Raw genomic sequence first — 20962 nt, 5'->3', positions numbered from 1 at the left:
TTTCCCCATATATGTTAGCTTTCACGTGAGTCTTGCTGTTTGTGTCCAACCTGCCTGTCTCTTGTTCCCAATATAAGTTGTCTTCAAGCTTTGTTAATGTGCTATTAGTGATTCTGTCATCAAATATCAAATAATACTTAATCTAGTGTGCTCCTTGCAGCATTCCACTGGCTACTTCTCCATAGCTGATATATTACTGTTTGTATTAAGACTAAATGTTTAGTTTTGAATCTGCACGAGCACATCTATCAAGCTGAGAGATTAATTTTGAAGTAAGGGTTTATGAGAGCCTTGAAGTCCCAATATACTGCACCTACTGTATTCCTGTATCACTTATTCTGCAGTACTGTCACAAATGCAGGCATGTCTTTCTGAAAAGATTTTTATTTTTATATATATTTAAAAACATATAGGTCTTTTGGTTTTTTTAGACTATGGTCCTTATTTCTCAGGGGCCACCACTCTCAAGGATGAAGTCTGCTTCACTTAGAGCTTGAGTGCTTGAGCTATAGCAGGGTGAAGTACAGATGTGTCAGACAGGCTTGTCTTGGAACCTGAGGCTGGGCCAGCCCCTGTTGTGGTTTACAGTCTGACTTAAGCCTTTGCCATCTGCGCAGAGGCGGTGAGGTGGTATTAGTTATGATTTTTGTCAAAGCCGCTTTTGCACGACTTCAGGGAGACAGAGGGGTTCCTGTGCTGGATCCAGCCCTGTATTCTCTCCTTCTTCCCTTGGTTCTGAATGCATTTGCCAGGTTCATTCTTTTCAGTACTATATCGTGGCTGTGGAAAAGGAGGGAAGATGCTTGTGTAGATTTTTGTTTGTTATTTCTTGGAATATTCCTACCTCTGTCTTCAGGAACTATGACAATTTTATGTCTCTGTGGGGGGGGAGTTGTTTGTTACCTGTAGAAATGTCTATCTTAAAAAAAAAAAAAAAAAAAAAAGGCTTTTTATTTTGAAAGGCTGTGCATAGCAGAGCTGGCATAAGAAGAAAATATGTGCTTCCCACCTTCCATATTTTATTACAAAAGCTAGACACATAAATAAAACACTAGTTGGAAGATGAGCCTAGCTGAAGGGATGCTGTTCCCAAGATTAGCTTGGTTGTGCTGGGTGATTTCATTTTGTTTGTAGATTTGATTGGCACATAGTGGTTAATATATTTTTTTAAAAAATGTAATTTTTAAAAGCCCTGGGTTCTTAAATACACTGAAGATATGAAATATTTTAGGTTGCTTCTTATAGTATTTTTTCTGCATTACACAGTGCACTACTCTCATTCTCCAAAAACTTCTAAGTACAGGCATGAATGCCTTTTCATTTGTGCATCCTTGGGTTTTTAGGCAAGCTAGCTTGGAACTTGCTGACTTGTTTGTGGATTGCTGCTGGTGTATTTATAGTGTAGGTCAGCAGCCACAATATTAGTTTTCAACTAAAACAGAATCCACTTCAGTAAATAAATTGCAGAACCATGAAACTGTGGCACAAATGTAAATTTGGTGTTCTAGTTCCTAGGAAAATATTGAAGTGCAAGTGCATGTTGCTGTATGCTTAACAGCTCATGTGGTGTAAGAGCTATTGTACGTTGCAGTCTCGTTTAATTATGCTACTATTTTTTTCCTTCCTTGCTGGAGCAGCTTACCTGAGGGGCATATAAACCACAAGTCTTTTTCCAGGACAGTAAAACAGTGATAAATTGTGGGGAACCTGAAGGGTATATAATTTTTTGTCACCCCCTTTGGCATAATGGTGGCCTATTTAAAACTAAATGCAATTTTAGTGTTTCGTAAAATGGAGATCTTGCCTTTCTGTTTGCTTTCTTTTGAGATAACTACGAGGATTATAGTTAACTAATCTTAACGGTATATCAATCATAACTGTGCCTGTATGTGTTTGACTAGAGATGTTTCTTGGCAACAACTGTTGAATTAAGCTGCAGGCATAAGTCTGCTCTTTAATTTTATGGCAGCACTACTCTTTTAGAGTTTTACTATTCATGTATGAGACTTTACAGCTTATTCTACTACAGTCTGGGAAACTTTTCCTGTGGTTTTCGAAGAAGCAGTAATCGCCTTAATTTCATAGGGAAGGAAAAAGTCTGATATATCCTATCACAGTCCTTCATTATGGAGAAGCTTTGCAGCTTTCTTGGAGTATTTTGCCTTCTGTAGCTTTATCTTGCATAATTGACAAGATACTTGCTAATAAGCACAAAACGTACTAATAATTTTTCTTACGAGAAAGGTGCCTAGAGATGTTTTGGATCAGTTGTGTTATCACTGTGGATGTGATTTCATATATTTACTTTGGCATTCATTTAAAAACTGGTTGGATGGAGACTGGATAGCTCAAAGCCAGACATGGTGGATCCTGGCTGCAGAATAAAGCAAGCTTTTGAAATGCAGGAGTCTTGCAGTTGAATGCGTGTGGTGTGGTGTGGTAGGGTGGGTTGCAAGACTGGCCTTAAGCACTTGGTTACATTCCAATTAATCTTGTGACTGTGATCTATTGGCCGTGGTCGGGGTGAAGAGAAAAAAATACACTAAATAACTAACCTAACCTTTTCAGTGGCCATTTCCTCCAAAAGCTGTTGAAGTCAGGATGGGACAGTCTGTGATATCCTGAAAGAGGAGTAGGGTCTAAGGTAGCTGATGCCTGGCAAAGAGGGAAGACTTCGCTTCTACTGCTCACTCATTGTGCGTCAGCTTCTTCCTGATGAATCTAACGGTGCAGTGATGGTTTCCAAGAGCAGCACTCTTCAGAGCTTGTTTGTTGGTAGCAGATTTGTGTGACTTTCAGCTTGGTAAGCCAGTGTGATGTGTGTGTACCTGGAATGCTTTGATCCCAGTGGTGAATAAATACGATTCTTCACAGGCATCATTTAAAGGATCTGTACTAATTACCTAATTGTTCAGTTGGCTGAAGTGTAAGGATTCAGATGAAGTTGGATTTAATCTAAATAATGTGTATTGTTTAGCAAAGGTTTTAGAGCAGCTCATCCTTACTGGCTCAGAATCAGTACTTTTGTCTCTTTATAACTAGGAGAAATGGAAGAAGAGATGGAAAATCCAGAAATGGTTGATTTACCAGAGAAACAGAAGCATCAGCTACGACATCGTGAGTTGTTTCTTTCACGACAGCTGGAGTCTCTGCCAGCCACACACATTAGGTAATGACTATTTTCTCCAAGTGTTTTTTATTAAAAAAACAAATGGCATTATTATTATTCAAGTATTCTTCAATGTAAGATTAAATTCTGTGTACAACTTCAGTAATATGTAATACCATCTTGTGAATCACATGAGCATTTAAGATGTTTTTTTAAGATGTTCTTTTGTAAAATGTATTTATCTTTTTTTTTTTTTTTTTTTAGAGGCAAATGCAGTGTTACTCTGTTAAATGAGACAGAATCCCTTAAATCATATCTGGAACGGGAGGTATGAACCATTTTGTGAATTGTTAAGCTTGAACAGTTTATTCTGGCACAGTTTAGCATTGGTGGCTTTTCTCAAATTTTTTAAAAAGAAGGTGCTTCTTTCATTTCTACACATACTGTACAGGTATTGAAAGTGGGAAGCTTTAGGCTCCATACAATTTTTATTCTGATATAAAACTTCATGGGTCTAGAGGTCAGAGCTGCTGTTTATATCCTTGTGACAGTAAGCTGCCTTCTATAGAGAGATGTTCTAATAAAGAGAGCCCTACTTGCTCATCACCCTGGCAGTCTGAAAGTTCAAACCTGGAGGCTCATGCCCCAGACAAGACAGGGTGGGAGATGGAGTAAATGTGAAGAGGGAGCAAGCCAGCAAGTTGTATTTCTATATATTTGCTTTATGCTGAAATCTTACAGATTTATATTAATATGGTTTAAGCTTGATCTCGCCTCATATTTCGGAGGAGCTTAGTTCCCTGTTTGTTGAGTTCACTGTTGTTTACATGTAGTCTTCGTATGCCACTGCAGACACTTAGGTCCTTGAAAAACTACTTGTCACTTAACTTCTGAGTCCTGCAGAAATTTTCACAATCTGGCTATTTAAAGATACCTCAGACCGAACACTTGAAACGGAATTGTGTTGCACTGTTAATCACTGTTCAGAATACAAATCTTGGGTTTTACTTTTTCAGGTATTTTGGGATTTTAAAAATTAATTGTAATTCTTTCAAATACATCTATATACCTTTAATTGTGGCTAGACCTCTGGCTGCCAGCTGGGTTAGACAGTCTTGGAATTTGACAATCTGGGAGCTTTGGCAGATTAGCAAACAATTTCAGTATATTATTTGAATACATCTGCAAGTATTACATTTGCATTTGAAAACATTAAAATGTTATATAAGAGAGGAAATCTTGTAATTAAGAACAGTAGGGTCACGATCATCACCAGCCTTTAAGAAACAAGGAGAAATCAGGTCATTTTTTGCAAGGAGCATACTGTAGCCTGTCTCATAGTTGGGCTTTCTTTTTAAATGCTTTTTTAGCTTTCTTTAGTATTTATTTAAGCGTAAGATTAATTTTAATCTGATACTCTAGTTTAAGACAATTTTAAACAAAACACAGGGATTAAATAGTTGGGTTTCTCTTTGGAATGTGAAACCAAAAACATGTCAAGTCTGCTCAGGGCTGCCAAATGGCAGCGCATCAAACAAGGGCTGTTGTATTCAGAAACGCTTGTTACCAGCTAGCAGCCTAGGATATGCCAGTTTGAAAGCAAAAGTTAATCAAAACTGAAATTAATTTGGATTTACTAGTACTTTTAAGTAGTATTTGTTCTCAGTTGCTCCCAATACTTTTCTATTATCACTGATGTTACAGGTAGGTACATTGAGACAGAGAAGGGAACTGGCTTTGTCTGATCATGCAACAGCTCAGTTGCACATGTGGGAAGAGAAGGAGATTTCTCTTTTTCATCCTTTTGAACTCTCAAAATGTGAGATGAGTGATGTGGGTTATTTTTAAAACCGAGCAGGCACTTAGAGATTTCATAGAATGAGAGAGTTCCCTGAATGTGTCCTGTCACTTCGCATGGTATTTTGCTGTGGCGCAAACTAACTTGGACAGATGGTAAAGAAATTAAAAGCTCAGGAACACAAATGTGCTTGGGTGGAGGGTAAAGAGATTAAGAAGAGGAGATAGTTGTTGCCTGGTGAATTCATAGCACTGGATGGTACTGTTTTGAACTGTTTCTTCTCCCCTCCCCCAATCTGTTCTTTGCTTTCAAAATGTTTGGCTTTTTTTTTTTTTTTAACGTGGCTTCTGTCAATAAAGCCTAAGTAGTTCTGGGGAATCTGTCATTTGATTTCTTGTATGTTATGACCACTAAAAGTAGGTTTTTAGCCCAAGGCTGTCTGCCTTGAAAGGAGGTTAAACATGCAGACAGAAATTTTTAGGGAGATAGTAAGCATGGCCAAATTACATTTGTGTGATCTGTTTTCCTCCTTCCACCTTCTCTCTGTCATCTTCCTCAGGAAGATTGCTCTGTTACATTCAGAGAGGGAGCGGAAGGGGGACCAGCAGTGACTTTTTTACTGTGCCTGGCAAAATTGGGTTTATAGCAGGAATGAGGAATAGGAGGAAAAAAGAAAAAAAGCAATTGGAAAACCTAAATTTCCTGTAAGTACTGAATTCCCAGAGAGATCAAGAGAAGGACATAGCCAGTTATGGCAAAAGCATTAGATTTCCCTATTCTGCAGGAAACTATTTTATATGTACCATCTATTTTACTGCTCTGCTAGGATACATCCAGAGGCTTGTGTGAATTTTGGCTGCTGGGTAGATGCCTGGTATTTTGGTACCTTTTGGTACCCCTCTAAAAATAAAACACTATATAGTTAAACTATATTCCCCGCCTTCACCCGAACTGACTTCATGAAAGTAAGTTTGCGAGCTGTAATGAACTAGCCACTATTTCTGTACTGTACTTTCACTTTGAGCCTGTTTTCTTTTTCCAGTTCTTCTGCAGATTCTTAGTGGCTTTGGTTCTTGGCTGTAGCTACGGGTAGCTTAGGGCCTTGGGAAGGGAAGCTCTGAGCATATGTGTCTGTATAACACTTCGGAGAAGTAGAAAGTCATGGTTTAATTTTAACTCTTGGCAGGTCGCTTTAATTTTTCCAAACATGTTGGGTATTTTCTGGGATCTGAAATTAAAAGAGAAAACCCTTCTTTTGCTTCACTGCTGCAAACTCAGAATACATAGTTTTGACAGCTAAAATGATTTTGTTGTGAACATCGCTCTGTGAAACCCTTCTGAAAAATGGTTATCACATAGTGGCGATCAAGAGCTCACATGGGCTTTAGAGTACACAAGGATCTGCTTTGTTCCTTAGGCTATAGTTTGCATTGGCACTAAACTGACGTTTATTAACGTTTTCAGAAATCCCACTCAGTTTGCGTGAGCTGAATTTCACGCTTCTATGGGGGAAGATGGTAGTGGTATTGCATTACCTCTGGGGTACTACAGTCTGTCCTGTATTCACGCTTGAGCCTTCCATCTTTTCTCTGTTAAGGAGGCTCTGGTTGGGGAGAACAGCCCAGAGGCTTTTAATTCTTTTGTTGAACCTGCTTGATGCGGGACAAAACTGGAAAAGATATAAAAAGATGACCTGAGACTGGTACAGAAGGACGGGTTTTATTTTGTAGAGAAAACTCATAGTGGTAACCAGTAGAAGAGAAGCAATAGAGCATCTAACAGTCAAATACCTTGGGAGAAAACCCCTCCACAAGGAATGGCTTTCCCTGGCCAAGAAAGACTGTGTTAAAAAAATCACCTGTAGAATTGGCCTTCCTTGGGGCCCACTGTGTTATTATACTACAGTATTTGGGTTGCGTATTTGCTATGCAACGTGCCTGAAAAGCATTAATGTTGCGCTGCATATGCTTTGTCCTACAGTTAGGTATTTTGGAGATGGAACAAATAAAACACTATATTTGTAACGTGGAAGCTTGCAAGACAAAAGCTTTTCCTACGTTTTATTTATGCAACAATACATTCTCAAAATATTGTAATATCTTGACCTTTGTGTATGTCCAGGAGCAAGAGACCCAGATTTCTTTACACAGCTATAATATAAATAAGTTTTCATATACTCTGAAGCTCCCTTCTGTCAGTAGGTTGATGTAATTTGAACCTGGTGCCTGTGGGAGTAGGAATCAATTCTGTCAAAAATGTCATTCATTTAGGATGCAACCAAATCCCGCCACCCCAAACTCAACCACAGACAGCCCTTCCAGTTGATTTGGCTGGGTGTTGGAACAGCATTTTGCGAAGTGTTAGCTATGACTTTTATCCTGTTAGCGTGACATAACATGAAATTGTTCTTGCCCTTGGAGTTCATGCTTTCACAGTGGGGAAATGGCATGTCTTCTGCTGGAGGAGACTGGTGTGAATTCCTGTCTTGCCTCTTGTGCTGTGCTGTATAGGTGATACCTTTTTGTGCCATAGCTTGCTCAGGTAGCAAAGCAGGTTTGGCTGGCTGGCTTGCTTGGCTCTTTTCTGGCTTTTTTTCCTCCCTTCTATAGATGTTGGTCTCTTCCCGGAATAATGCTGATTTTTATTAAAATTGGAGCAGAAAATATAGAGTTACCATGTTTAACACTCCTAAATTCTGTAATCGGATGCTGGATGCATTATACATGTAAAGAAAACATGGGAGACCTTACGTCTATGGCATCGGTCTTAGATTAATATGTGTAATGTGCCGGACTGGGAAACAGAACTAGTATGTACCTTTGAAGCCCTAGCTCACAGAATTTTTGCCATGTTACTGGGGAAACTCACAGTGATTCTTCCTTTTTCGGGCTTTGTATGACAGATTGGGAGACTCTCTTTTCCCTTGCCACCTCTTCATGAAGATGAACAGGGCTTGAAACTGATGCCGGTTTTGTCCTAATTTTTGTTGCATGCTGTTGACACATACAAATATAGGGAAAGGGAAAATGAGGTGAGCATGAAATGAGATGTATTTAAACAGGGTGCCTGCTATTGACACAGAGATATGGGAAAAGGGAAAATGAGCCAGAAACCTGAGATGTGAAAAACAGTGCATTGCACACGTTTCTGTTCAGAAACACTTCTCTTTCCTGGTGATGGTGCTGCTGTGGATGGAGGTTACAAAAGGTCTGTTATTTCGTGTCCTACCAGAGCTCTCTTCCTGCCCCATATCCCACACTATGCTTTGATGGAGCATACCTGGTCTCCAATGTGTCACTCAATAGGTATAGCTAAGTACTTATCCGTGCAGAAAAGTGTAATTACTTACACTGTACAGTTTCAATTAGTTAAAATTTTGGCTGTTTTCTTTCTCTACCCTGGCAGGACATTCTCATTCTTGCTCTAATTTTACACACCTGGGTAACAGAAGCCAAGCAGCTTTTTGAGCCTTTTTCTCATCTACTTGAACAAAAGCAACAAATTAATGTATTGCCACCTGCAGCTAATTACTGCTGCTGCCAAATCTGCTACCCATCTCCCAATAACGAGCAGAAGGAAACATGGTGATCTAAGCTTAGATGGTGGCAGACAAGAAGTTGGTCAGCAGAGCATCCCTGTGACAAGGAAAGCCAGGCACATCCTGGTCTATATGAGCAGGAGTGTAGTGAGCTTGAGAGAAGGGATTCATCCCCTCAGCTCATCCCTCATGAGACCACTTCTGGAGTGCTGTGTCCAGCTTTGGGCCTCCCAGCACAAGAGAGACATTGACATACTGGAGCAAGTCCAGCAGAGGCCACAGAGGTTGTCTGGGACTTCATGTCTCTATGCAGTGTTTCGTTGGTATGGCTGTAACACTCTGAAGTTATGCTTTAGTTTGTACCAATATTTCTGTGTGGATAAGTCACTAGCATCTAGTACTGCTGTTTTGGTATATGGGGCAAGTGCAATTTTGTGTTCTGAAACAGCTGATATTACTAAAAATTATCTCTTGCCCCTTCTGAGCCTCATTTGTCCAAGAGGATCTTTGGTCACTTCAACTTCAAAGACTGTATATTAAGGGAAGGGCTGCTTTTGAGGAGAGCTGTTACACTTGTAATATAGAAGAAAGTGGCAGCATTTAACGTAGGGTTTTAAAACTGCTGGTTCATTTATTGTTTGTTCACCCCATTTTCAAATCTATATATAGGTAATAAAACCAAACTTAAAATGTAAAAGCTTGCTAGTATGTATGCAAAGCTGAAAGTAAAAGCTAATAATACTGTTTACTTTTTTTCTTGTTTTATTTTTAGGATTTCTTCTTTTATTCACTAGTATATGATCCTCAACAAAAGACCCTACTCGCTGATAAAGGAGAGATTCGAGTTGGAAACAGATACCAGGCAGATATAACAGACTTACTAAAAGAGGGTAATTTCCATAATTTATTTAAATTGTCAAGAGGTCGTGTCAAATGTGGCCACTCTTATGTGTGCAGCCTGCGTAGGTGTGGGAGATGGGGGTTTCCGCTGCCAGGTCATGCGTACAGTGATGGCCTGTTCTTTGGTGACTGAAGCAGTTGCCCACTGAGCACAATTAGTTATGTCTCAAACCAGTCTTTAAGTGGGTGTTTGTCCAAATCATAAAAGTTGTTGAAACAAATTGAATTAATTGGCTCTCTCAGAGCTTGCACTCTTTTTATTAAGAGATTTCAGAATTTCCATGGGAAACACAAATTTCCATCATGCCTGTAAAGCCTTTTGTGTTTTTAATCAAGCCTTACTTCCCTATAAGAACCCCTCCCAAATTGCTGCCAATTAAATGCTGTCTCCCCTCATCAATTTGGCCATTATTGCTGCGTGCCTTTTCCTCGGAGCCCTCTCCCCATCCCAAGAGCTGGCTGCCAGCCTGGAGTTCTCACCTGCAGGACAGGCAGGAGGAAGAATTTGCTGGCCTGAATGTGTTGTGAGACCTCAGCCTGCCCCCACTGTGTCATGGAGTGGTAGGACCACGAGGACCCTGACCCAAGGAAAAGGGAGTAGTAGCAGTAACCGATAGAATCGTTAAGGTTGGAAAAGACCCTTAAGATCATCGAGTCCAACCGTTAACCTATCACTGCCAAGGCCACCACTAAACCATGTCCTCGAGCACCACGTCTACCCGTCTTTTAAATACCTCCAGGGGTGGAGACTCAACCACTTCCCTGGGCAGCCTGTTCCAATGCCTGACTACCCTTTCAGTGAAGAAGTTTTTCCTAATATCTAAACTTCCCCTGGCGCAGCTTGATGCCGTTCCCTCTCGTCCTATCCCTTGTTACTTGGGAGAAGAGACCGACCCCCACCTCGCTACAACCTCCTTTCAGGTAGTTGGAGAGAGCAATAAGGTCTCCCCTCAGCCTCCTCTTCTCCAGGATAAACAACCCCAGCTCCCTCAGCCGCTCCTCCTAAGACTTGTGCTCTAGACCCTTCACCAGCTTCGTTGCCCTTCTCTGGACACGCTCCAGCACCTCCATGTCCTTCTTGTAGTGAGGGGCCCAAAAGTGAACACAGGACTCGAGGTGCGGCCTCATCAGTGCCGAGTACAGGGGCACTATCACCTCCCTGGTCCTGCTGGCCACACTATTCCTGATACAAGCCAGGATGCCACTGGCCCTCTTGGCCACCTGAGCACACTGCTGGCTCATGTTCAGGTGGCTGTCAGCCAACACCCCCAGGTCCTTTTCCGCCAGGCAGCTCTCCAGCCACTCCTCCCCAAGCCTGTAGCATTGCATGGGGTTGTTGTGACCCAAGTGCAGGACCCGGCACTGAGCCTTGTTGAACCTCATACAGTTGGCCCCGGCCCATCGATCCAGCCTGTCCAGGTCCCTCTGCAGGGCCTTCCTACCCTCCAGCAGATCAACACTCCCACCCAACTTGGTGTCATCTGCAAACTTACTGAGGGTGCACTCAATCCCCTTGTCCAGATCATTGATAAAGATATTGAACAGGACTGGCCCCAATACTGAGCCCTGGGGAACACCACTTGTGACCGGTTGCCAACTGGATTTGACTCCATTCACCATACTAGTTACCAAATAGTAACTAACTTCAGATTTGTCTTTGCACTACCCTACAGATCCAAAAGTGGGAGGAAAAACTGAGAGGAATGGGGAATATAGGCATCTAATTGCTCCTTTCTGAGACCCACGTAATGCATGGGGAAAGGTCTGTTGGTATGCCTCTCCTAAGAGAGCAGGGGTTGTGACCCAAGTTGGAAGGGCCTTCTGCAGACAGTATGGGCAGAGATGTGAAAGCAACAAGATGCTTCTGTCTTTGCTTAGGAGCTTTGCTGATACTGTTAGCCTCATGTTAGAACAGGTAAAGAAATTGGTCAGGACTTTTGTTTAATTTGTCTATGAAACTGGTATGTATTCAGCAGCTGGGCAAGCCTCCAAAGCGAGGATGAACTAATTTGAAAGGCATTCTCTTCCCTCAGTGGGCCAACACAGGGCTTTAGTGAAGGATCATCTCCAGGTGTTTTAAAGGGAGCAGAAAAAAGAGAAAAAGTCTCAGTAGCTCCTTTATTTTTCCAGGGTATTTTGGCTTGTGTAGAGTCAGGAAAATAAAAGCAAGAGTCTGATGCCATGATTTCCCCCTTAGAAAGCAGCTGACGCAAGTTGAACCAGCTACTCTTTGCCTGCTCAGAGCAGCTGGGACTGTGTCTGTTTTCCTGGAGCTGCTGCAAGATAAAGGAGAGAAAGAGAGGAGCTGGGGAGAGGGGCTGAAGAGAGACCGTCTAGTTGGGAGAAGGATGTACTCTGTTTCCCATTACATGTGTCCTTTGAAACCAGTTCTTGAAAATCTGATTGCCCGATTCAGATGAGCTGTGATGCTGTGTCTGTCAAGCTGAAATTGTCACCAACAAATAGGTGAATGAAATTTTCAGAGGGGCCTGTTAGGCAGAGTAAATGAGATAAGTTAGCAGTTAAATTATTGTGAGATAAAAAAAAAATCTAGAAAGTACTTTTATTTTTAAACAGCCATCCCAAGCATTTCTAATTTGTTTTTCAACCAGGTGAGGATGATGGAAGAGATCAGTCAAAACTTGAAACAAAAGTTTGGGAAGCCTTTAACCCTCTAGTAGACAAGCAGATAGACCAGTTCCTGGTGGTAGCACGGTAAGAGCGTTTTACCACTCCTTTGAATAAGTAAATGTTGTTAACTCTTCCGAGCACTTTTGATGTTCTTTTTGCATTACTAGTATGAATGCTGGTTTTTGTTGCTTGATTCACTTGCTCCATTTTGAAATGATGAACATTTTACATGCCTTCCTGGGAATTGCATGACTTTAGGAACAGCTACTCAGATTTACAACTTAGTTAATCACTTTCATAAAAGAAAAGTAAATGGCATGTAAAAACTATCCTGTAATTGGTGGGGTTTTTCAAGTACTCTGGCCAGCATGCAGAAGGCTTAGTGAAGTAAATTCTTGACAGTTCATTACTCTGTCCATTTTCTCCCTTTTTTCAAATCCAGTGACATTTTAACATCCGTTAATAGTTTGCTAAGAAGTCTGGTAAAGTGTTCTTGATGGAGCTTGGATGCTTTCTAATGCCTAGCTTCCAATAGGTACGCACAATAAAGTAAAAGCCTGCAAACCTATACAGATGGTGTAATGTGTGCTTTTATTTAAGCCCAAAGCAATCTTTGATCAACTTCTCCTTTTTAAAATGTTCTTGAACTTTTTCATTGGTATGCATTTATATGAACAGATGTCTATACTAAATTTCAGGCTCTCATAGTAACTGGTGACTGAATAATTTGGGAAAAAAAAAAAAGAAAAAGGTAACACGCCAAATTCTGTGTCTTTTAGGTAAGTTTGTAGGACTGTGTGGGAGGAAGGCGGTGTGAGTAGATGGATAGAGTCAGCGGAGCAAGTTACCATTGGATATGCTTAGGAAGGGGGTGTGTAAAGTTACCAGCTGCTCTTAGTATCTGGTTTGCTCGTCTTGAGAGTTCTGCTCGTTGGCCGTGGTATCTGATAGACGTGGACCCTCACCCTGAAGCAGGGCTGCCTGCTTCAGCCAAGGGCTTTAGCCCTGGAGAACAGAGTTAAGCCTATATTTCAGATACTCTGTTAAATTGGGCCCTGGTTCTGTCAGCCTTTTGGTTCTTGTTTTTTCCCCTCTTGAGTTACCATGCTTTGAATTTCCTCCTGAACTTCCCTGAGTGTGGCATTTGTAAATTCATGGGATGCTCACCAGAGAGGCAGAGCTAGAGCTTGTGTGTAAGAATCTGTCTGGACAGGGCCTGATTGAAGAATCTGTCTGATCCAGTTCTGATTGAAGCTGCTGGATAATGCAATGAGGGTGCGTTTTTATTAAACAGCAGTAAATGTGTTAAACGTGCTGAGTGATGCAAGCTCAGAGAAATACTGGGGGGGGATAGAATTGAGGTAAATGAAGGAGATGGTGAAATGCAATGTTTTAAGTACTCTAGATGAGAAGTGTGTATCCTTAGAAATACATACCCAAATTGATTTTTCTATGTTCTTTGAAGGTGAAACTTGCCGTTATTATGAACTTTGGCCAAAATTTAAAAAAATGGCTAATCTGAATTGCAGCACTTAAACCTTTGCATGGCTGCTTGGGCCTTGTGTGTGAGTCCAGTAACAGGGAGCCAAGAGTGAAACTATGTTGGTTAAGATCAAAAATGTTAACTGCAGTCCAGATTGAAGAAAATCCCACAGTTCAGAATCCATTAATACATTTTTGCCTTTGGCTAAACATGTGCTTTTTGTGGTATAGACTTTTTTTAAAGTTCATGAAGTTCGTAGTGTTGTGGCGAGACTAAAGGATTACCATAAAATTTAGGCTCTTGGAAGTTTCATTGTGCTGCTTACACGATATATTATTGTTTCCCTTGACCTGTGCCAACAGTAAAGTCAAACTGGCTGGATTAAGTGATTTATGTGCAACAGATTAATTCTACTTGATCAGATGGACATAGGGAAATGGATAAAAGTAGGAAGAGGATAGTCTCCACCAGCGATGCGGAACGAACAGATGAAGGAGTGATGGGGAGAGCTGGGATATCTCCAGCAAAGGGTATTTCTGCTTCTTATGGAACTGTTCTTGACAAGGTTGCGGTTTCACAGTTGCTTCTAATCAAGTGAAGTACAGGACAGCACCGAAAAGCTAAGGATTGATTCAGGTTGCCACTCGGCCACACAGTGCTCTGGTGTCAGTGTCAGGAAGACCCGTCAGGAAGCGAGGGGGTAGAAGTGCCCCGGCGGATGGGGTTTTGCACGTGGGTTGCTTTAGAGTGACCGCAGAGCTGCTCTGTGATGGGGGTTTCCACCTTGCGTAGGCTTTTGATGGCGAAGCTAGTTTTAGTAATGCTTTCTGGCTGGTCGCTGCTGCCCACTGGGTTTGCCGATACAGCTGCTTGAGCGTGCATGCCGTAACAAGAATCACTGAAAATAACAGTATAAAAATTGTTACAGTCTGGAATCAGCAAAGTGATCCAGTTTATAGTTAGATGCCACACACAGGGGAAAAAAAAGTGTCAGTTCAGCTAAAGCTGGGGATGGGGGGGTTGTGAAACAGGGGTGGGGGTAGTGACTGGGAGGCTGGGGAGAGGGCGAAGTGAGAATTGCCACAGAAACTTGGGTGGGGGAGGCTGTTTTGGATTTTGGCCAAAATTAGGTATTTGATGACAACTACTGCTTACGCATTTACCTTTCCTACTCCTTCACTGCTTGGCACTAGTTTGTTCCTCTGTGCACTCAACTAGTTTGGGGAAGTGACCTGAGTGGAGGAAAAAAAAACAACCCCACCTTTTTTTGTTGTTGTAGTTGCTCAGAGGAATTCAGCTCCAGTTCACTGTGCAGGAGTACGAGTGTTTCACCCTTGTGGTCTAGCAAGCAGCAAGGAGAGTAGGAATAACTAGAACCGATGTTCTTGTTTAAAGGTTTCTCTAACTTCTTTAGGGATAAAATGAGGAGCATGGGGATTGTGGTCTCACAAGCAGGCATGGCTGGCATTGGGAAGTATTTAAGAATTGCTGTATTCTTACGCAGGCTATATTATATGTATGTTATAGTATATTATGTTGTAAAATAAAGATTGGTTTTAATTTTCCTGAAACTTTTAGAAAATATGCTTGCATTGCTGCTTTTTTTTTTTTTTTTTTTTTTCTTCTGTCTGGTCTTGTCATCTTTGTACCTTTGGACAATGCAGTGCTGCTCTTGCCTTTGTGGAAGAGCTTTTTGCCATTCATAAAGCTCACTTGTGCACAGTTTCTGTTAAAGCTTAATTCTGTTGAGAGATAGGGGATAAGAGAGTAGTTCAAAACTCCCCGTTTGTGATCCTTGAGTCTTTCACTGTTTTCCCTCCTACGCCTAAGCCTCTTTGGACAGATGAACTAAGTAGAGTAAAGTGTTCATAATAACAAACCACATCTGAAGGAGACCGGTCTCTGGCTTAGAACTAGCGCCAAACCATGTAATCTTGTTACTGAGAAATGGAGTCTGCTGATCTCAAAGTGTTGGTTGGGTGTTTATATTTATGCTTGTTTTGCATGCAAAGTTAATGCTCTGTTTAATTTCTTTCAGGTCTGTTGGTACGTTTGCACGAGCACTAGATTGCAGTAGTTCTGTCAGACAGCCAAGTTTGCACATGAGTGCTGCAGCAGCCTCTAGGGACATCACGCTGGTAAGATTTTTAAGAGGACCTTAAGTTTTTGAGAGATGCAAAATATTCACCTCAGCAATAACAGTTGGCAAAGAGAGAGGGGCAGATGGATTGTAATTGTGGCCTGCTGTGAAGCAGATCCTGTCTTTGTAAAGGAACCCTTTATTTACATATGAAGTAACTTTTTCTGGCCTTGTGCCTTCTATGATCCATGATGGATAATTCTATGAGTGGGTTTTTTGTGTTTGGTTTTTTTGGTTTTTTTTGTTTTGTTTTGTTTTGTTTTTAAATGTTTTGATGACATGCTTCACAGCCCATCTCTTGCATGGGCTTAGTAGCTGTCTTGAGAAGAATGCAAATGATTATCTGCCTGTCTGCAATGTTATAATGCCAGAATGCCACTCCTTGTTGCTTCCCCAACACCAGACTGTCACAGGCATCCTTGGGCAAGATCGCCTGGGGCAAAAGCTTGTGGTCAGATAAGAAATCCAGTTCTTCTCTTTGACAAGCTCCACTTTAGAGTACCTGAGGAGTGGTGACATTGTTAATATTTTATAATCATAAATGATTCTGAGTAGATAGAGGAAAGGGAAAACTTGAACTCCTATGCTAGAGAAAGTTTAATGAAAATGTGAATAAAATTTATGAAGTCTCTAGAGAACTGTTATCAAAGTCTCACCTCATAACTGGAATAATGTGAAATCATACAGGACAAATTCTAGGATAGAACACTGTAGATTAATTATGCACGTGCACAAAACTGCTATGATGAAAGGCAAATAACATCCTGATTAAAACTACAGAAATCAGGAAATAAAGCCAAGCTTTCATTTACTAATACCAATTCCTTCCTCGCAACATGTTCTCAGCCCTTGTAAATCACAAGTTGCAGACAGTTGTAGCGCAGCTTTCTGAGGAGTAATTGCTCCTGGGAGTAATTCTTTTTTTCCTACTCAGCTATGATATGTGACTTGACTTGAATCTTTTTTGGGGATTTCTGGCCTTTGGGGGAACTGCATGCATGTGTTGCTGCTCTTAAATATTTTTCTTCTACACAATTTTTGTGGATTATTTGAAAAAGAAAGTACATGGCTAAGTTTATTAGAAAATATGCCCTTGGACCTCTATCTTCATGCCCCATCTGTGGATGGTACCTAACAGGGCTGCTCAGTCCTGGGGTGAGTGGGGCTCTATCCTGTACATTTTCTTAACAGTAGTGCTACGGTGGTGGTGCTGGTGGGTAGCTAAGTAGAAATTACTGATATGCAAGGGCTTGTGTTCCACAAACCCCACTATTGTTAGTGAACGTTACACTTGTATGCTGGCAATTACAGTGAGTCTGAGGTTGGAATAAGATTTTACTGACTTTGTGTTAGGTATAGAATACTACGCCCTCAAATCTTGGTGCAGAATTTTTGTTATTGGTGTTTCACTGTTAGGCATTTTTGTCCCCCCAGATGCTTGTTCTTACATTTATCTTTCTCTTTTACGACCATGTAGTTCCATGCTATGGACACTTTGCACAAAAATGTCTATGACATTTCCAAGGCAATCTCTGCGCTTGTGCCACAAGGTGGGCCGGTTCTGTGCAGAGATGAGATGGAGGAGTGGTCTGCTTCAGAGGCAAACCTCTTTGAGGAAGCACTAGAAAAATATGGAAAAGATTTCACTGACATTCAGCAAGATTTTGTAAGTATATAAAATGAGGGCCCACATGGTGACCAGTTCTAATCAATAGCAGAGCTGATTTACAGCTTGTCTGAACTGTGTTGTTTTTCTTCACGTTGAAGAAGAGGGCATTGAACTGGAGCATGTGTCTTGTTCTAAACTGGGGAAGGGCAGACGTCAATCTGATGACAGCCTGTTGTACAGTCAGAATTTCAAATCACGGATGATAGCTTTTCCTTTAGAGACATTAATTTAAAGTCATCTGCTCCACTACAGCTGAGGGAGGATTTAGGAAAGTGTTGTGACAGCCTAGCTGCTGTAGATTAATTTGCGTTTGAAGGAGAATAAGTACTGGGCCTTCTGAAACATGAAAATTTAGTCACTTTTATAATGCGATCTCAGAAAGGGCCTTTTGAAAGTTTTAAAAAGGAATCTTGGGCATCCAAGGGAAGTATCCTGTAGTTTGGCCAAAGCTCCACCCTAGGTGCTCCGCCTGCAGATTGAATGGAGCACTGTAAAGAGAGCCAAGTTGCACTGTATTGCTGTTCGAGTCCTCTGGAACAAAACAAGTCTTTTCAGTGTTGCTTGTCCCATGCTCTAAGCTTTTAGACAGAGGAACTTGGAAACAGCACAATACTCTCTGTGGTCCTGCTGAAATCCTCGTGCTTCTCACACAGAGAATAGAGCTGGCAGGGCACAATTCTGTTAGTAGTTATTACTCTTTTTTTTTTTTTTTTTTTTTTTTTTTTTTTTTAAATGGGCCAGCTCCATTGAAGCCAAGCAAATCAGAACTGTGATACTGTAGTTGCGGCTCTTGCTCGAGTCTTTGCTGCTCAAGCAGAGAGAGTCTAAGCCAGTGGGCTCCCTTCCACATTGTGCCTTCCTTGAATGTTTTACTGTGGAGCCAATGCAGCATGAAGATTTACCTGTAACCTGCTCTACTTCTAAACTGAAAGCGCTATTTTTTGAAAGGGCATTTAATTTAACATGGGTCCCATGTGCATCTAATGCCCTTAGGAGATTCAGACACTGACTGTCTTTTTTTTTTTGTTAGGAGGGTTAGTAGTTGCAAGACTCTGCTATAAACTGTCTGTCAAAGGAATCCTGTGAATTTCAGTGAGGCTGTGTGCCAGCTCCCTGCAATGACTGCTGCTTTTCCTTTATGTCCCTAGCTCCCATGGAAGTCCTTAACAAGCATAATAGAATATTACTATATGTGGAAAACTACAGACAGATACGTTCAGCAGGTAAGAGAGTCAGAATCGCCTCTTTCATACTAACAGAAGATGGTTTTCTTGCCTTTGAAACAGAGCATTGTTGCTTTATTCTCCCTCTTGGGGTTCAGCCTTTCCAATAGGTGGGTTCCATAATGATCTGAAGCACCGAACAGTCTCGTCACTAAACTCATCAGCCGTTCCATAGATACAAACATGTAGCATTGGCATTTGTGCTTTCTTTTCATGCTTGCTGCTACTTTTTTTGTTTGGAGCTTTCAAATGTCTGTTTTGGAATTCAGCAGTTTGAGGAAGGGGATACAGTTAATTTCTGCCTGTAGAGTTCAAGGTCAGCATTAACTTCAGTTTTGGCTTTTTATGGGGGCGTAGGCAGTTGCTGTACAACAGGCACCCGTGCTAATTCTCCACCGCTGCCTGGCCGTGACTTTGATTGCAGATGCACAGAGGCTCCCTCGTGTATGCACTGTGAGTGAAGTGTTTGTCTGGGAAGCGTTGATGGCTCAAATTCCCAGACTCGTTATACTTGAGAATCAACTTTGACTAGTGTTTGCAATCATTTTTATCTCTACTTTTTCAAATATGAAGGCTGCTTGGTCCCTTCAATAAAGCACAATGCAAGCAGCATGCAAAATGCTGCAGAGTATCAGTTGCTGAAAAGTATTTATAATATTTAATGGGAAAATTAATTAAAAGAAGGGAGAAATATGTAATGGATTTTTCATGATAATTATCAGTATTATGTTTAGGCATCTATTTGAAGTATTAGAAGAAGTGGAGTTGTAAAAATGTCCTGCCTTAACTTGCTTCATTGGAAATTCAGCCTGGGATAAAGAATAGATGCCTGAGGCACTGACCAATATTTGGCATGTGCTATATTTGGACACCTTGGTCTGTAATGTGATTTTTACCATTTTCTTTCTGATCCAGAACACTGTTTAAATTACAGAGGGATCCTCAGGACAAATGAGAACTCTTTTTTGCATCAATTCTGTATTACTTTTTAAAAAAAATATTAACTGCATCTGCATTCCAGTAGTTCCCCAAGTTCATTCTTTGATTGAAACTTTTCCTTCTGGTAAGCAAATGGGTTGTAGGAAAGTGGGATGGTGATGGAAGCAGGTATGGTGGGGAAAAAAAGGTGCTGGAGAGATGAGGTCATAGTCTTTCCTTCCCCATTGAATTGTGTGTATCGTTGATATAGTGAGTGCTGCTATACTGTCTGACAACAGTTGTTTAGGAGACGATAGCCTGTACTACACTATCTGTGTACTACACAGCCTGTACTCAGCCTGTACTACACTCAATATCTGCACTGAGAGGAATCCATTTATCTTCTTCCCTGCATCTTTTATCTTACCTCACTTCTTTTAGTGATAAAAATCCATCTAGCAATATGGTAGGTGTCAGAAAAAGTGAGGAAAGTTATTTTATCAGTCAGTGAAAATCAGAATCTTAGGCTGTTTCATGAAAATGTCACCCCTGTGCAGTCAGAACAGCAAACGATAGCAGGAATTCTTGGGAAAGATAAAACTAAAAAGCATCTTTATACTGCTCAGAAAGTCCGCAGTACATCTGCGGTGGTGGAGTTGTTTCTGCCCATCTTGAGGTATGTAACAATGGTGGTGGTGGGAATAAGGCATAGGGAGCAGTTTCTTTGGTGTTCTCTCTTGGATACTGTAGGAGACAGATCGGAATAGTGTCCTAGGTGTTTGCTTCCAGGCCTATGTGCTGGGAAGGGAGAACAACTGGAGAAACTGTGCCTTGATTAGGAAGCAGTTAAATTCTTTCGCTTTTTCCTCTTTCTTGAACTTTCTTATTGAAAAAATTGCAGAGGGGGTAGTTGGGTGAAAGACTTTGATTATTTATTCTTGCAGCAATTAAAAAAAGACAAACAAAACCCACCACCACCAAACCTACAGTTTCTTGTACTGTTTTGCTATATTCCTATGCAGTGAGTTTTCTGTCATGGTTATACTGTACCTTACATGTGCTGCCCAGCAGTGCACCAGGGAGTGGGATTTGGGGAAAACTTCCAATTAGAGGCTCTGCACTTAGCAGACAGAATGAGTATAAGCCAAACAGGTAGAAATTGCAGTACAGAGATAGCACATCAATTAAGTCTGATCTGAGCTGAAGACCTCATCTCAAATTCCCAGCTTGTACAAGCAAATAATACTATTAAACATTTATAAAAAGCCGGGGAGAGCTATCTATATATAACCACAAAGAAAGCATAGGAAGTTGTAGTTGAAATAATGGTGTATTACATTTATATTTTACTTGATGTGTGCAAAGTCTTTGGCAAAGCACATCCCTCACCACTTTTTCTATCTGTTTCTTCATAGTGTTTTGTCTGTGTAGATTCTTTGCTTAGTCTAATACCACAAAATTGTCCTGGGGCTAACAGCATTTTTGTACATAAGATATTGAAAATGTGCTAAGTAAGTATATGAAAAGTGTGTATGCTGAGTTGTTTCACTTGC

At 41.0% G+C, this 20962-nt stretch overlaps 1 protein-coding gene across 6 annotated transcripts in view; it reads left to right on the top strand.

The window, feature by feature from the left end:
• Nucleotides 1-20962, top strand: part of MTA1 (metastasis associated 1) — a 90884-nt gene that overhangs the window by 28586 nt on the left and 41336 nt on the right. For 3 of the 6 annotated variants that reach the window (XM_082312219.1, XM_082312222.1, XM_082312224.1), the window contains exons 4-10: nt 3043-3169; nt 3374-3437; nt 9218-9335; nt 11958-12060; nt 15498-15597; nt 17077-17265; nt 18417-18491. In XM_082312219.1, the coding sequence (XP_082168345.1) occupies nt 3043-3169; nt 3374-3437; nt 9218-9335; nt 11958-12060; nt 15498-15597; nt 17077-17265; nt 18417-18491 (776 nt within the window). The remainder of the gene's footprint in view (nt 1-3042; nt 3170-3373; nt 3438-9217; nt 9336-11957; nt 12061-15497; nt 15598-17076; nt 17266-18416; nt 18492-20962) is intronic. The other 3 variants (XM_082312221.1, XM_082312220.1, XM_082312223.1) reach the window with 3 other exon arrangements.

This window comes from Platalea leucorodia (assembly GCF_965183815.1).
Source record: "Platalea leucorodia genome assembly, chromosome: 5".
Classification (NCBI taxonomy): domain Eukaryota; kingdom Metazoa; phylum Chordata; class Aves; order Pelecaniformes; family Threskiornithidae; genus Platalea; species Platalea leucorodia.
Note: the sequence above shows the minus strand (reverse complement) of the source record. Positions and strands in the feature narration are given on the sequence as shown.